Genomic DNA, 16,406 nt, shown 5'->3' with positions numbered 1-16,406 from the left:
GTAACACCCCCAAATCTCCCTCTACGGTATTACTAGAAAAATACGTACAATTATACCGTAGAGATAGACTTAGGCGTATTACCGCCACGTGATTACGCAAGGCTACCAAACTTACTAAATAAAACCAATACTTTGCAGTGAAAACTTCAATACTCTTTTATTAATAAACCATAATAATAATCATTGTCATGAGTACTCATAAATAAAAACAAGAAACGACATTCCTAATCTAGATTAAGACATTCCCGGGACTCCAAATGTTCACATATTGACTTCACCTGAAATAAGTCAACACTGTTTACTATTACGGTAAATAGGGCGAACCAAAACAAATAGGAAATACGAATTAGCAAAATATGCTAAGTACGATAATTGCAAGTTAATTAAATTCAATTTAGTAGTAAACATGCTTTTAAAACCAATTCCAATGATTAACCAATGATTCCAATTCATGATTCAAAACCAAATTCCAATATTTCAACCATTCCAATAATTCAATATTAATTAATAAAACCAATTCGTTTAAAATCAATTCCATTAAATATCCAAATTCTTCACCCAAGTGTGCACACCCCCCAAGCTAGTCTCCTTATATTACAAGGCTATTCTTGAGGAAAGACTCGGTCATACAAAGTCCAAAGTCTTATCAAATAAACCAAATCTGCATAGTGGGATTACTAAAATGCTTATAAAGCTGTAATAAATCCTTTTTAACAATTCCAATATAATTCAACCTCCTTTTTATTAAATTCCACATGCTTTCAAAATCAAACCTTTAAAACATGATTAATAATTTAATTAATCAAGACATGATATAAAATCAACCTTTAATTTATTTATTAAAAACAATCCTTTAACCATACTTTTTATTTCATAAACCCTAATTCAATAAAATCATAATATCAAGATCAATTTATTAAAACACACATTAAAAACATACTTTATTTCATAAATCATAATTCAAGTCAATTTAATTCAATCACCAATAAAATCATATAAAACATGCTATTCAAACCAATCACTTTTGAAGGTTTCTAGCCACCTAAACGTACCTCGATCCTTGCTTAGCAAACCACACAAAAGAACTCAAGAACCTTGATTGAACACACCCTACAATTAAATTTAACCTTAATTAATATAAGGTTAACAAATAGTCACAATAATTAAATTAAAAACCCCCAACTAAACGTACATGAACCTTTTAAATTATTTTCTCATAAACATCATTAAAAATCTGATTTTATTTAATTAAAACTAATTATAATAATTTTTATAAATCCCCCATAATAATTATAATTAATTAAATAAGAAAAGAGAAGAAGAAAAGACAGAAAACCAAAGGAAAAAGAGGAGGAGAGGTGGAGGCAAGGGTGGCCGACGGTGGCTGCTGGCGGCGACTGCTGGTGGCAGCCGTGGGTGGTCAAGGTGGCCGGTGGTGGTGGCGCACAAAAGGAGGAGAAAAAGAAAAGAAAAGAAGAGAAGAAAATGAGAGAGAATTAAGAGAATTTGTGTGAGTGTTTGGTCATGAAATAAAGGGGTATTTATTAGCTAGTATGGGCATGAATTATGGTAGGAAAATGTAGGAAGAATTATGACAAGAAAAGTTATGGAAATACTTGGAGAAGTGAATAAGTAATTATGGAAAGTTTTGATATTAAGGAGATTGAGAATAATAAAAATATGGAAGGTATGTAGTCATGAAAATAATATGGCAAGGAAGATTGCTTGGGGAATAATCAAGAGAAATAAAAGGTAGGAAAATATGATGATCAAATATTAAGAAGTTGGAAAAATGGAATTAAGGAAAATAAAAGATTTTTGGGAGATAATTAAAAATACAATTTACCAAAATAATTTCCCCTAAAATCATACAAGAGGGCCGAAAATCTTGAGCTTCCCATAGCTCAGATTTTCGGACCTCCTTAATAATATTTAGGAAGATTTTTGCTCGGTTTTAAGGAATAAAAATAATTATGTAAATAATATAGAATAATAGATTAAATAATTAATTAATTAAATACCAATTATTCACCAATAAATAAATAAGAAAATCAGATTTTCTATACATAGAAAATCTGAAGTTCTTAGCTAAATAAATGGAAACTTTCTGACTTCTTAATTAATTAATAAAATATAATTTTTGCTTTAATTAAAATATCCGAAACTATAAATAATCCGGTTTTTAAAATAAAATAAATGGATAATAAATCTTATCCAAAATAATAATTAAATTTCAAAATACTTTTGGCGCCAATAATCAAATATCATTTTGGCTCCAAATAATAAATTTACTAAAATACCCTTTTTATAAAATAATTCCTAATTAATTAATTAGAAAAATACGTATGAAAATACGGGGTATTACAATGGGTCTGAATCAGATGATGAAGTTCATAGCTACTTTAATGGACTGACTTCAACAAGCCTATTCAATTGAAGCTAGGGTTGAGATTCACTTCCAGTAAAGTGTTAAGGTAAACTTTGAGAAAGCATGCATTAGAAAACATGTATGGCTACTTGTAGACACCTGATTGTGTCTCCCCAAAAATCAAACCCAGTGATGAGTACTTTTCACGTCATTGAATATCAAGCGAGGTGAAATGTTGAAGAGTCTTGTGATTTCTTCTATTTTCTAAAATGTTTTAATAAAAATAATTCATTTCTATTTTTAAAAATCATTCACTTCGTATCCTGTTTATGAAAAACGTCCAATCCAGTTTAGTTTGGTCCATGATATGGGTCCAATAGTTGTGTAGTTGGATTGGGCTTGAAAAGAGCTTTCCCAATGATATATTATAAGCTCAATTCCGAGTTATAACGAGAAAGTTATGGCCCAAATTTTAACCTGGGTCCTAAATGAGTTTTATGGGCGACCCCATGATCATGTGAAGGGTCTATTAATTTTAATTGTATTCCTAAAGTCATTAGGATTTATCCTAGTCTTCTAGAATCCTCTAGAAGGTTATTTTAAGTTCTAATGGAATTAGTATTATTAATTATAATTATATTTGATTTTAAAAAAATAAAGAATTTTAATTGGAATAAAACAAGTGTTTTAAAAAGATTAAATCCGGTCTAACTAAAGATAAGTACGGACTCCAAATAACCTAATTTTATTAGGAGAAGGACTCCGTACAAAAATCTTATCATGCAGCGACCATCGCGCCGCGATGACCTTATCGCCATGCGATGGAGCTATCGCATCACGATAGTCCTGTCGCGTCGCGATGGAGTCAGTTTTAATCTGATTCGAATTCTGACTCTTTTCTAATCGTTTTCGGTCATTTTTCTCTATAAATAAGGACGATTTTCTCCGTTTTCAATCATCAACAGTCATCTATTCTCTTTCCTCTCTCTAAGCTAAAGCTTATTCTATTATTTCTCTTGATTTCTAAGTCTGGCCTTTTCAAAATACACCATACGTCCATCATGAGGCTTAGATACACCTAGCCAAGCTCGAAGTTGCCTTAGACCTAGACCTGAAAGGTTAATAGTTCTGAGGGTTTGGTCCCAAATCTAATTTTAATTATTATTATTATTTGATTTAATATTTTCATTGAAGTTACTAACGTGTGTATTGTTTTGATAGAAAGATATACGAGGCATCAAAGTGAGTAATTCAATTATTCTATTTCTTTAGATATCATGCTTAGATTATTTTACTAATTCTTATTATCATGTTAGGATGCCTTTATTGCTTTCTAGTATCATGTTAGGGATAAAGATTTTATCTTTATTTTTTAGTGACATGCTAGGATTTGTTATTAATCATGTTAGTATCATGCCTAGGATCTTGTTAATTTTATTATGCTTTGATGACAATATTATTTTGATGATGATGATGATGATGATTTGTTGTGTCAATATCGATATGTTGCTTGATATTATTGTTATTGCTTGATCACGGCCTCTCTTGTAGGTTTAAAGGGAATTTGTACTTGAAATCACCCTTAATAACATAATTAATAATTTGAATTAGGCTAATATGTTTTTTAATTCAAGTGATCGCCAATAATAGATTTGTTTGTGCATTAATATTCAACCAACATAGATTAAACAGGTTTAGGATTAATATATTGATTGTATGTTAATTATTGAAAAGCACACATGAATATGAGAAGAACAAAGTAGAGGCTTATCTAGGGCAGGTTTAATCTCTTTTAGGTTGGATTTGTACCTTCACCCCTGAATATCTAGTCATGGTTCAGGACCACTATGGAGTTTGCGATCTCTATGATCGTGAATGGTCTACAAGTTCCTAAAACTTGTTGGCGACTCTTTTACTCTAGCTTCATTTCCTTTGGACGCCACCATGCTTAAGTGTATGATCACAGTGGGGCTCAGGAGTTGGGTGTTTGAAATATTCCCTACACTACTACTACTTGCATAATGACAAATCTAGAATTACTGTGTATTGCAAGTACAAATGTGGGTGTCCTTGGAATCCTAAGACTGCTGGGAAACCAGTGTGTGTGTGTGTGGGTGTGTGAAAATCAGTGTCTTTTTTAGATCATACTTGTGTGAGAAAAAACATGAACAACAAGTTAAGTTCAAAGTACTTAGCTGAAAAGTATTTAGAAGAGTGAAGGGTTTGGAAAATCAAAGCGCTTATGCATAGGGTTTTATTAGATGCTGGAGTTAGGATTACTTACTTCAAGGCATGGTTGACTATCTTATATATGGGTCTGCAAAAGAGGAGTATGAGAAAGTATCTGAGTATGGGAAGGCCTTAATGAAGTACAATCTAGAAACAAGAGTTGGGGTTGTTGTTGATGCGAATATACAATGGGCCTGAGCCACCACTTTTTCTGAGAATGTTTGTAGGCCTCAATGGGTTAGATAGGTTTACTAAAGGGTGTAGGCCCTTTATAGGAGTAGATGGCTGCCATTTGAAGGGTGCATACCCAAAGCAGATCTTAGTTGCTGTAGGGAAAGATGGGAAGAACAACATTTTCCCATTTACCTAAGCTACTGTAGAGGTGGAGACCACAGAGACTTGGATTTGGTTCTTGGAAGAGCTCATGAAAGAGTTGGCTGGTGATGAAGGAGAAGGCTGGACATTTATGCCAGATAGACAAAAGGTAAAGACTTAGAACACAATCTTCACTCTTAATCTATTTTATGCACAAGTCAACAATAATAACATGGTCTTTTTTTTCACTTTGGCAGGGGTTGCTTGAGGCATTCAACAAAGTTATCCCAAAAGTTGAGATCAGATATTGTGTTAGACACATTTGGGCAAACTTCAAGCTTCAGTTCAAGGGTAGCTTGTTTAAAAAACTATTCTGGCAAGCTACAAGGGCAACAACTCAGGTAATTAATCCATAGCATAATTTTGTGTACATTTTACTGAATGTTAAAATTCACTAACTATGATGTTTTTCTACTGCTAGGTTGATCATGATATTGCAATGGAGAGTATAAAGAGTCTGAATGAAGATGTCTTTGAATATCTTGCAAGTATTCTAACAAAGCACTAGTGTAGGCATGCTTTTTCAACTCAATGCAAATCAAACATGTTATTAAACAACATGTGTGAAACTTTCAACTCCGTCATAAGGGAAGCAAGAGATAAGCCAATTCTCACACAAATGAAGTGGCTTAGGAGATACATGATGAGGAGATGCAATGACAAATGGAAAACTGCAAAGAAAGTGACTGACAGGAACATGCCATACATCAAGAAGACCTTATAGGGTATAGAGTATGTGTCAAGGTTTTGCATTGTCCAAACTTCAAAGGATGGTAAGTATGAGGTGGAGTTTGGAGGAGATAGGGTACTAGTGGACCTAGAAAGCAAAACCTGCACATGTTTCCATTAGGAGCTGACTGTTATACCCTGTGTGCATGCATATGCATGTCTTCTGGATAAGAGGGAAGATCCCAATTTGTAAGTGGATGAGGCATACAGCAAGGAGACATAAATGAAGGAATATGGGCATCCTATACACCCCATGTCAAGGTCAAAGCACTAGGATAAGTTAGGTTGGAGGAAGCCAAAACCACCTCTAGTTAGAGTTTTACCAGGAAGACCTAAGTCTAAAAAGAGGAAGAAGGAGAAGGGAGAGGAGGAGCAGCAACAACCTGACCAGAAATGGAAGCAATGTGGCAACTGCAGGCAATTAGGGAATAACAAAACTACTTGCAAGAATGCCCCTATGATTGAAGCCCTTGCAATGGGTAAGGGTGGCAGACCCCCTATGGTGAATTATGTCAAAGTCAAAGTAGTGGAGATCAAATCAGAGTTTTGAATCCTTCTCTTTTGTTCACAAAAAAAAAAAGGTTTACATGGTTTTGTTCAAAATTTGTGAATTATGTCAAAGTGGAGAGAAAACCTCTCAAATGTGCAAAACCTAACTCTCTCATATTCATCATGAGTTGGTAATGTCAAAATTGACTACTATACATGGTGGTATTTTTCAAATTTTCCTAAAAACTGTTACAAAACTAATAATGGTTATAGTTCATTACAAAACTTAGAAAAATTTACATTGTATATTATAGAAGTATGTAAATTTCGTACTTTGGTCTTTGTAGATAATTTTATGAAACTTTTGTGCTATGTCTACTAAACAATTGATCAGTATTCCAATTAAATTTCCATTTGCTTATTTTCATATATATATATATATATATATATATATATATATATATATATATATATATATTGAGACTATTTTCATGTATATTTAATTTTGTATATACTACGTATAAAAATTAGATATTTAAAATATAATATGAAAAAAAATAGTCAAAGGTCAGTTACACCTTTCAAAATTCAAACCAAAAACAAATTATTTCATATGAAATGAACCTAACCTTAGAGCATCCTTAACAATGAACAATTAAAATTATTTGTGTTACTATTTGAATAAAATAATGTTAAAAAATTGAGGAAAAGATGAATAGTTCCATGAACAATTGTGAATGGTTTGGTTTTCCAAACTGTTTGTGAAAATTGTTTGTCTGACAAAATTTACTTTTGCTGATTAATAATTTATTGTAAATTATTTTTGCTGATTAATACTTTATTGTAAATTATGTCTGTATTTTAATTTTTAGTTAAGGTGGGGTAGGTGAATAGTGACATGAACTATTTCTTTTTTTGGTTCATTGTTAAGAGAAGAATGTTAGAAATTATTTATTTGTTTGATGTATATGAGAGAGAGTATTTTTTTTTTTATTATGAATAGTAACCTGAATAATTTTTTTTTGTACATGAATAAGGATAAGGATGCTCTTAGGATAAATATACTGATACCTGTAGAGTGTAGACTATAGTAGTGATAGATTCATAATCCAATCACCCAACAACCCCACAAAACCCTAAGAACAAAATCAAATTTGCAAGCAATGGATCAATTGAGCTCACTTCCAGACGCAATCCTCACTGAAATTCTCTCACTCCTTCCCATCAAATCCGCTGTCAAAACCGGTGTATTATCCCAACGATGGTGCAACCTCTGGACCTTCATCAGCGCTTTTCGTGTCGATGCATCATTTAATATTGATGATGCATCTTCAATCATTAATGATCTATTACCACAACTCAAATCCCCTGAAATCAAAACCTTCTCACTCCACCTCTACCCTAGACATCCCTATGAAAATGGATCTTACCTTACTACGTTAGGGTCTTCTATTGGTACATGGGTTCGTTTTCTTTGCAGTCGAAAAGTGCACGAAATCGACGTCAAATACTTAGATAATTTTCAGCATCTTACATCAACGTTACCACCTCAACTCTTTCAATGTCAATCGTTGGTGAATCTTTTTTTGACTATAAACGTTGTCGTTTCTTTGCGTGAAGAGATTAATCTCCCTAATTTACAGAAACTTCATTTGCGTTTACACACTGATGCTAACAGATGTGTTTTTGGTAACCTGTTTAAGTCTTGTCCCCGTCTTAAAGAGTTATTTTTGACCGCGAGTCTGATCTACTGCTACGGAGATGATAAGTTACCAATTGTGATATCGTCTCCAAATCTAGAGTCACTTTACATTCTTGCCTGGATCTCGGGAGGTGATTATAACAAGAGGATCCTCGTCGATGTTGATGCTCCTAATTTGAAATTCTTTGGTGCTAGTGATGTGACCGATTTGAAGTTTAGGTTTGTCAATGAACTAAGTGGGTTAATTGAAGCCGAGTTAGGTTGTTGGAGGGATCAAGTTAACTTACCCCTCTTTCGAGCAATTCGTAATGTTAGGACGCTTAAGCTATGTTCTAATGTGATTGACGCTGTTAATAGTGCTCTGGATGATGATGATCAATTGCCCATGTTACGTAACCTTTCATCTCTCATATTTTTAGAAACAAATCATTATTGTTGGAAAGCATTGCTATGTCTGCTAAATTGCACACCAAAAATAGAGTTTCTAACCATTGAGATGAATACGAGGTTTGAGGAAGAGGAGTTTAACGGCGAAGAGGAGGAAGAGTTTAATGGTATTCCTATGTATTTTGTTCCTCCAAGTTCGTTACAATATATAAAGAGGATGGAAATTGGCTTTAAGGAAGTCGAAGATTATGAGACGATGGAGTTGGTAATGTACTTGTTGAGATACACTAATTCTTTGGAAAAACTTCTTGTTAAGGTTCCTACTTGTACAAGTAATTTTGAGGCTCTTCGACAAGTCGAGTCAGATCTATATGAGTATTTGTGCGAGCTCCCTGGATGTTCCAAGTCCTGTCATATTGAAGTTGTTTTGGCATCAACATGATCTAGGGACTACATACTTGTATTCTATCGTCGAAGTGAGGTATAAAGTACTATATATATGCCTATTTTTGTTGTGTTTTACTACTGGTCTTATGTTTGGGAAAAAGGGCAATTAACCAACTAATGAACTAAATCTTGCTCATTGTTCATCTTAGCTTCTACTTATAAATAAAGGCAATCATAGCAACAATCTTTTTCAAGCTAGCTCTCAATGATTTGTTTTTCTTGATTACTGCTTAGTTCTCGAACTTTAATAGTTATAGACTCACACACAACGAACATTATTTCTACCAATTTCGTATATGAAACAATCAACATCTTGTATGTATCTTCTTAACCTATATACTTATGGTGTCTTCTAATGTTAAATTTTGGAGAGAAAGGGGTGGATTGAAAGAAGTTGAGGGATCCACCTTCTCTTGTTTGGATAAATTATCCTCTTTAATTTTCTACATACCCTCGTCTCTACTACTTTTAACCAAACACGAATATTGTTCCTATTTTAATTAACGATATTCTCTTTTATGTCAAAATATATTACATCAAAAGTGATTATATTATCAATGATATGTGTTGAAATTTAACAAGTAGTCAAAAAGCTTATCCTAATATTTAATAATAACCCGATGCATTATGTAGGCTCAAAACTATTATTAACATCATATCATATAATTACTAATCTATAAACATGGATGTCATAGATAATTAAAAATTAATATGTCATATATGATGTCAAATAAAAGGAACTAAAATAAATTAGAGAGCTTATGCCACCAGCCTTTAAAGTGCAACCAGGAAAACCCAACCAAAGAAAAGAAAGCTTGAAAAGAGAGAGGGGACTTCTGAGGGAAAGAAACAAAAAGAGGAAGAATCGATGCAAGAATTGTGCTTGCTTTGGGCATTATGCCAAAACTTGTGCCTTCAATTAGCAGCTGAAGAAACCAAACCTTAACCCTCACAATTTTGGTCTAATATTTGCAGATCATACACTTAAGAAGAGGGGAGGTCCGGAGGATAAGGAAAGTTAATGGACCATTCTAATAAATTGGACATGATTTTGCCCCACTACTAAAAGAAACTGGGCTTTATACAACCGTAAAGTATACACGTGAGTCCATTTGTTTATGGTATTACATTATCATAATGTAGTTTCACTATTTTAAGTAAAAATTGTTGTTTTCTTTCTAACTTATGCAAATGACAAATCTGTTGACCTAGTATGTATGAATGGTATGATAACTGATAAGCCAGCTAATTTTATGTGAATGGACCCATTAATTATAATTTCTGATATTACCAATCTTTATCAATGTTACGTGTCTCTGATATTGTTTACTAACGGTTTACTGCGAAGGAGGCTTCCCAACGATATGGCAATATCGACTTCTCGTCATCTTGTACTATCCAACAAAATAATGCGATAGCATGATGGGTTTATATTATTGATAATCGTTTATATTGGTTTACTTCTGCCAAGGGGCAAATCGATGACTTCCTTGGTGACTATCACAGGTCGTTTGATGTTTGAGACCTTAGATTGAAGTCTACACTCCATATTATTTATTACTAGCTTAAGACCCGTGTCATGCACAGTAAATCTGATTTTTTTAAGAAAATTAATAATATCCAACAAATAAAATTTGATAAAACATACAAATCAAATATATAGAAATTATAATGTCATAATATATATATAAATAGGCAAAGCAACAAATATCTAAAAAAAATGGATTTTTTTGTCTGTCCGAACTCGAGAATTTTTCAAGCAAGGCTTGATCAGGTCTAATGGCTATATTAGTGAATATTTATTTCTAAATGCATTTATAAATAAACATCAAAAATCAATCGAACAACAAACTAAAATTTCCATTAAAATTATTATTAGCAAAAGTGCAAACATACACAAAATTACAAATAATATATCGCCTTTAATCTAAAAAATCATTTGTTAAACACAACATTTATTTTATAGCAATATATCAATTTGTGATAATATGTACGTATAGTAGTAAAATTTCATAAATAATATTGTAATTAACTTGAATATATAGTTATATTGAATTGAAATTGAAATAAAATATTAGCTAGAAGTATTTGAAAAAAAAATGAAATTTAAGTAATGTTTTAAAGTAATTTCTTTAACATCTAGTATATGAATCCATTTATTATAACTTTTTTGGCAAAATATAATAACACTCCATTTAAAATATAGTTAAAAAGGAGTTGAGATTTTTTTTTTTTTTTTTTAAAGAAGTTGAAATAATTATTTAGGTAAATGTATATATATAGAATAATTATGAACACCAAATATAAAAAGAAATATATAATTGTCATAAAAATAATATAAAAGATTTGAAATGATATTATTATAGAATAAAATATTAACAAAAAAAAAGGTTAAAAAGGGAAGGGGAGTTTTGGAGGGAAAAAATAGCACCAGGATGTAACACGTGTTACTCCCGATGTCTGTTTTAGTATTAAGTTATTGATTATTGATTTTTGTTGTCTTAATATAAGAAAATTTGACTTTTAATTCTACGATATATATTATTTCCTTAACATTGTATTCAAATTATGATGGAACTTTAATATTGTCATATACAAGTAACGTTTGATGTTTTATGATAGGTAAGAAAAGTTAAGGTCTAGCGCATAGCTTCTATATGCAAACATTGCATATAGGAAGATAATCTAGTAATAAAGTTGAAGTTGTAGTGGGAGTATAAAATACAATTTAATAGATAAATAGTACTATTAAATGTTGTAGTGGTATAAATATTATGTTAATAGTACAAATAAGTATGTAAATGGTACATCAAAATATTATACTAGCGTGAGATATAATAGTACTAGTGTACTACTAAGACATAAATAGTATAATATACATGTATAATTAAAGGTGTCAAAACCGAACCGACCCGAAAAAAACTATCCGTTTTGAACTGTAACCGATCTGATTTGATCCGAGAAATTCAAGACCCAAACCTAATCTGTAACCGTATTGAACTCCTCCCGACTCCGAACTTGACCTGATCTGAACTTAACCTGGAACTGATATGATCCGACCTAAATTCAACCCTAATCCGATCTGACCCGACCTGAACTCAAACTGAACCGATTTGACCCGACTCGAGCTCAACCCGATCCGAAATTGACCGGCCAAATAACCGATTTAATCCGATTTGTTTTGACCCAAACTGATATTAACCCGACTCAATTTTAACTCGATTTAATTTTTACCCGATCCGAATTTAACCCGACCATAATTAATTATTGACCTTTTTATTCAAGTTCTTATACTACTATATTTACTAATTATTAATAAGTTAACTTTTTTTAATACAAAGAAATAATCCGGAGTAACAAGTATACTTCATGTACATACCAATTATATAAAATTACTTTCTAAGATTTATATTCGTCTCATTTAAAATTTGTTACAAATAATACTCCGTATGTAATACTTGAACATTAAAACTTCTTCTTTCAACTCAATAAAAAAATGATACATGAATGAGTTGATATTGACCCAATAATAGGGTAAAAACTCAATAATAGCTCTAGTTTAAAAATAACCTTATTTGGATATGAATTGGGTCAACTCGAATAAAATCCAACCAAACACAAAAAGGAATTGACTCGAAATTGACCAATTAATGATCAAAGGATCAACCTTATCTTAATCAAATCGAACTTGACCGAATCGAAATCACCCGAACTGAAATCAACCGGACCCAAATTCATCCGACACGAAATTAACCCGGTTAAACCCGTTTTGAACCTGATCCGAATTTATCCGAACCAAATATGAACCGATCTGGAGTTGATCTGACCCGGACTCGATAGACCATGACCCGAATTTTGACCCGACCCGAGTTAAAAGAATAATTTTGATCTGAACAGATCCGACCCGAATAGACCCGACCCTAACTCCATCATGTTATCCGAATTGACACCTCTATGTATAATAGTACAAAAAATGTACCACTGAAACAATAAAAAGTACCATCCTAAATGCGCTTTCCACTTTTGTCCTATAATAACAAATGCATATAGATACAGGGAATATGTGACAAGATGCATTCGGTAAGAAAAGAGTGGATGTAATCTCTATTAGGGCTTATTTAATATTAATTTTTGGAGTAATATAACCTTTAGTGTTTTGGCAATATATTGGTTATATTGATGCATTAAAATAAAATTTAAAAAAAAAAAAAAGGACTTTTAGAGTAGTGTTTGCCAAAAGGCAACTAAAATTTTCTTTGAATTATCTTATATTTACAAGCTATTATACCAAATTACCTGCTAATTGTGTCGATGGAACTCCAAACAACGAATTTAACAAAAGATTTTTAGTTGACATCTTACAGCTAACCTTATATCTTATATCTACTAAGCTATTAGCGATTACAACTACTACTTTTATCTAACAAGTTGGAGTAATTGAGAGATAAATAATTACTATATGGTATACGTTATTAATAAGGTTCGATTTACTTAGACACCAATTGATTTTACTTTTGGTGTATGTTATTTAATACTTTGTAGATTCTAATAAGGGCATTTACCTAATTGAGATGATGTTGATCAAAGTAGGAGGAGCAACGGAGGAAGATCCCAATTAATGCCAACCAACAAAAATAGTTGGGTGCCTTCAGTGTAATAATATCATCTTTTGTTTGATTTCAATTGCTCTAGTGCCCTCTTCATAACAACTTTCTATTTCGAAACGGTGAAGTAGGTGTGCCTTAAATTCGAGGCTACACCTCAAGAAAGAACAACATCAAGGCATTGCATCTCACGACACAATATAGTTTTATTAATATATAACAAAAAATAGAAACAACTCAAAACAATTTTAAAATTTCAAAATACAATTAAACAAAGTATTTTAATTTCAAACTTAAAGCTTTTGTAGTGGAGAAGGGTATAATATCTAGTGGAAAAGGTCCAAACTTTATTTTTTAACAACTTATTTATTTGTAAGTGGCAATTCATTCTGATAAATTGTTCCATATTCTAACAAAATGACACAAGAACTTTAAAAATACTATAGATAAGATAACCAATGTGGTGAAACTAATTATTCTTTCAAAAGGATCTTCAAAATTATACAAGTATGAACAGTCATCTTCAATTTCATAACCATAGAAAAGGGTGAAATATTGAAAAGGACAATTCATATTCATTTTCATCACAAAAGATTTTTATAAAATCCCAACAAAATGAGTCCAAATTCTTACTTTGACTCCCCACTAAAACCCAAAAGCTAAACAGCAAAATATTGGATCATCCATTTTGACTCCCTTTTTTATTTCAAAACCTTTAGTCAATTAGAATATACCCTTTTACCTAAACCAAAAAAAAAATACTAAGGTACCAACAAAACCAAACTTTATTACACTACCTTTTTAATTATTTCAATATTTTTTTTGGTAATCCATACATAGATAATAAACTAATCACATACCATTACCATTAAAAACACTATAATTACTATTATAATACCTGCTAATCACCTTGCACTTGACCACATTATCATTAACATAGAACCCTGGTGCAACCATTATCCTAACCATTGTAGGTATCAACTTCTTAGCCTTATCACCACCCATGTCATCCATATAAACTGGGTCGAATCGAGCCCCCTTTTCAACCCGGAATATCGTTAACGTCGGGTGAACCGAATTCGCCAACAAATGGACCAACCAAACACTCTTAGACGCCCCGAAAAACGCTTGCAAAAGCGGTTCCGGCCAAGCCCTATTCCATCCCAACATACTAACAATCTCACTCATTTTCCTATCACAAAATCTACTAAACTCCTCACTAAAATGTTTAGTCCCTTTATTCAAAACCTCTTCCCATGCTAACTCCTTCAACCCATTGTACGCCGAGTAGTTAGCCTCACACCGATCAATCGGGTTCAGGATTCGATCCGTGGAGCTCTTTCCGAACCCTGAACACTCGAAATCCTCGTAGAAAGAAGCACTCAGTAGAGCCTCCAGGTAAAACTGGAGACTCTTATACTGATTGCTGTTTGAAGATGACGACGACAGCTTGAAATCGTAGGATCGTAAGATTGTACTTAACCTCTCGAACACCTTAACCCCCATTAATTTCAGCTGAGAAGAGAGCGATTTGCTGAGAAAACGGATCGAAGATCGTGCATCGGATACCGCAACGAGGAAATTCTTGATGATGAGATCATGGTTGTTATGATTGCTAGGGAAGTTCCAAGAACCACCCGGGCTTGGGCTTGAGAACCGGGCCGGGCTTTGGGCCTGGACATGGGCCTGGGATTGGGTTTGGTTACAAATCTCAAGCCCAGATTTAAGGTTATGACAGTAGATTTCTAACCGATTAAGCTTCTTCTCAAGTTCAGCCATGGAATATTTGAGTTTCGAAGCTTCTAGAATCGCTTCATCTCGTCTTCTAGTAGCTTGTACAAGTTTATGAGAAAGTTCCGCAACCGCAATCCTCCAGTGCTCCTCCCTTTCCGCCGCCGACGAAGATTCCGGCGCCGGCGACGGTGACGGTTTCGGACTCCGGCGAGAGATTCCGGCGATGAGAGATTTGAACAGCCCGTTAGGACTCGGCGTTGCAGAGGATGAGGAGAGAGAGTGTTTGTTAAGGTGGTTGTCGACAGGGACGACAACAACGGAGGTTTTCTCGCGGGTTGTCGGACGGCAGTTGTTACAGGAGACAGCACGGTCGGAATAAGTGACGGAGTTTGAATTTCCCGATGACTTACGGTTTTTTCCGGCGGGTTTTTTTCCGGGTTTATGAAGTGGGGTCGGTTTGTGGTGGTATACGGTGTCCGTACCGGCTGATGAGGTGGCGACTGTACTGTTATTACTCGGTGTTGTAACTGATCCAAAACGGTGTCGTTCTTCTGTTTCTTCACTCTCATTTCCTTCTTGTATCTGCAAATCCGAAAAAAAGAATTTAAAAAATTAGAATTGAATTCAAAAATGATAATGATAACAACAATGTAAAGGGGTTATCGTATTCAATGGGGTCGGGTGCATGAACCAAGAATTTATCTCGAGTGTTCGTAATAAAATTTAATTAATTGAAACCAACAAAATGAAAGAAAAGGAGATGGGAAAATTACAGGAGTGAAGAGGTGTGAGCGAGAGGGAAGAGAAGGGCTGACAGAGGAAGAAGAAGGAGGAGCCATAATTGTTTGTTGTAGTTTGTACAGAGTAGTATTTCCAAATGACGACTAGATGAACGGTAGATTTGTTTTTATGTATTTTTTTTCTCTCTCTTCGTAAGTTTAAGTACGGTTTGGAAGAAAGGATGGTCCAAAAAAAAAAAAAAAATTAAGAAAAATGAAAATAAATTGGTGTTGTGAAGGGAGAAGAGGAAGCACTACTGTAAAAGTTAATGTCAGGAAGTAATGATGGTGGAGATAAAAATTCAAAACAAGGTTTGTTTTTACTGTATGAATTATCAATTATGAGTGTGGTTTATATTGTGGATAGTTGCACGAGAGGTTGTGCAATTATACATGGCGCTGTTTTCGCTTTTTAGTACTGCTGCAGTGCTCACAGGATTTACATATTTATTGGATCATTGTCACTATTAATAATCCCTTGCTACCTACATGTATGAACTAAAATAAAAAACCGTATCGTTTGTCTAATTTCCTATCAACTACTAGTATTTTTATTGAATACT

General features: G+C 33.2%; 2 protein-coding genes across 2 annotated transcripts; one reads left to right on the top strand and one right to left on the bottom strand.

The window, feature by feature from the left end:
• Window positions 1–7,353: 7,353 nt before the first annotated feature.
• Window positions 7,354–8,721, top strand: LOC145566755 (F-box protein At4g22280-like). The gene has a single exon (XM_081626074.1). The coding sequence runs from the start codon at window positions 7,354–7,356 to the stop codon at window positions 8,719–8,721; it is 1,368 nt and encodes a 455-aa protein (XP_081482200.1).
• A 5,393-nt stretch (window positions 8,722–14,114) lies between these two features.
• On the bottom strand, window positions 14,115–16,149 carry LOC145569043 (IRK-interacting protein-like). Its single transcript, XM_081628422.1, has 2 exons — window positions 15,838–16,149; window positions 14,115–15,646 (listed from the first exon to the last, which is right to left on the bottom strand). Exons 1-2 carry the CDS (start codon window positions 15,901–15,903, stop codon window positions 14,183–14,185), a joined length of 1,530 nt encoding a protein of 509 aa, XP_081484548.1. The 5' UTR covers window positions 15,904–16,149; the 3' UTR covers window positions 14,115–14,182.
• Window positions 16,150–16,406: the final 257 nt, after the last annotated feature.

The sequence above is a fragment of the Chenopodium album genome, chromosome 11 (assembly GCF_948465745.1).
Source record: "Chenopodium album chromosome 11, dcCheAlbu1.1, whole genome shotgun sequence".
NCBI lineage: Eukaryota > Viridiplantae > Streptophyta > Magnoliopsida > Caryophyllales > Amaranthaceae > Chenopodium > Chenopodium album.
This window is presented reverse-complemented; position numbering and strand designations above follow the sequence as displayed.

Excerpts from the sequence above, each read along its gene's own strand:
- LOC145566755 (XM_081626074.1), top strand. The coding sequence starts at position 7,354 with ATGGATCAATTGAGCTCACTTCCAGACGCAATCCTCACTGAAATTCTC.
- LOC145569043 (XM_081628422.1), bottom strand. The coding sequence starts at position 15,903 with ATGGCTCCTCCTTCTTCTTCCTCTGTCAGCCCTTCTCTTCCCTCTCGC. Across the intron at positions 15,647-15,837 it reads GCTCACACCTCTTCACTCCT|ATACAAGAAGGAAATGAGAG; the intron begins GTAATTTTCCCA and ends TCGGATTTGCAG.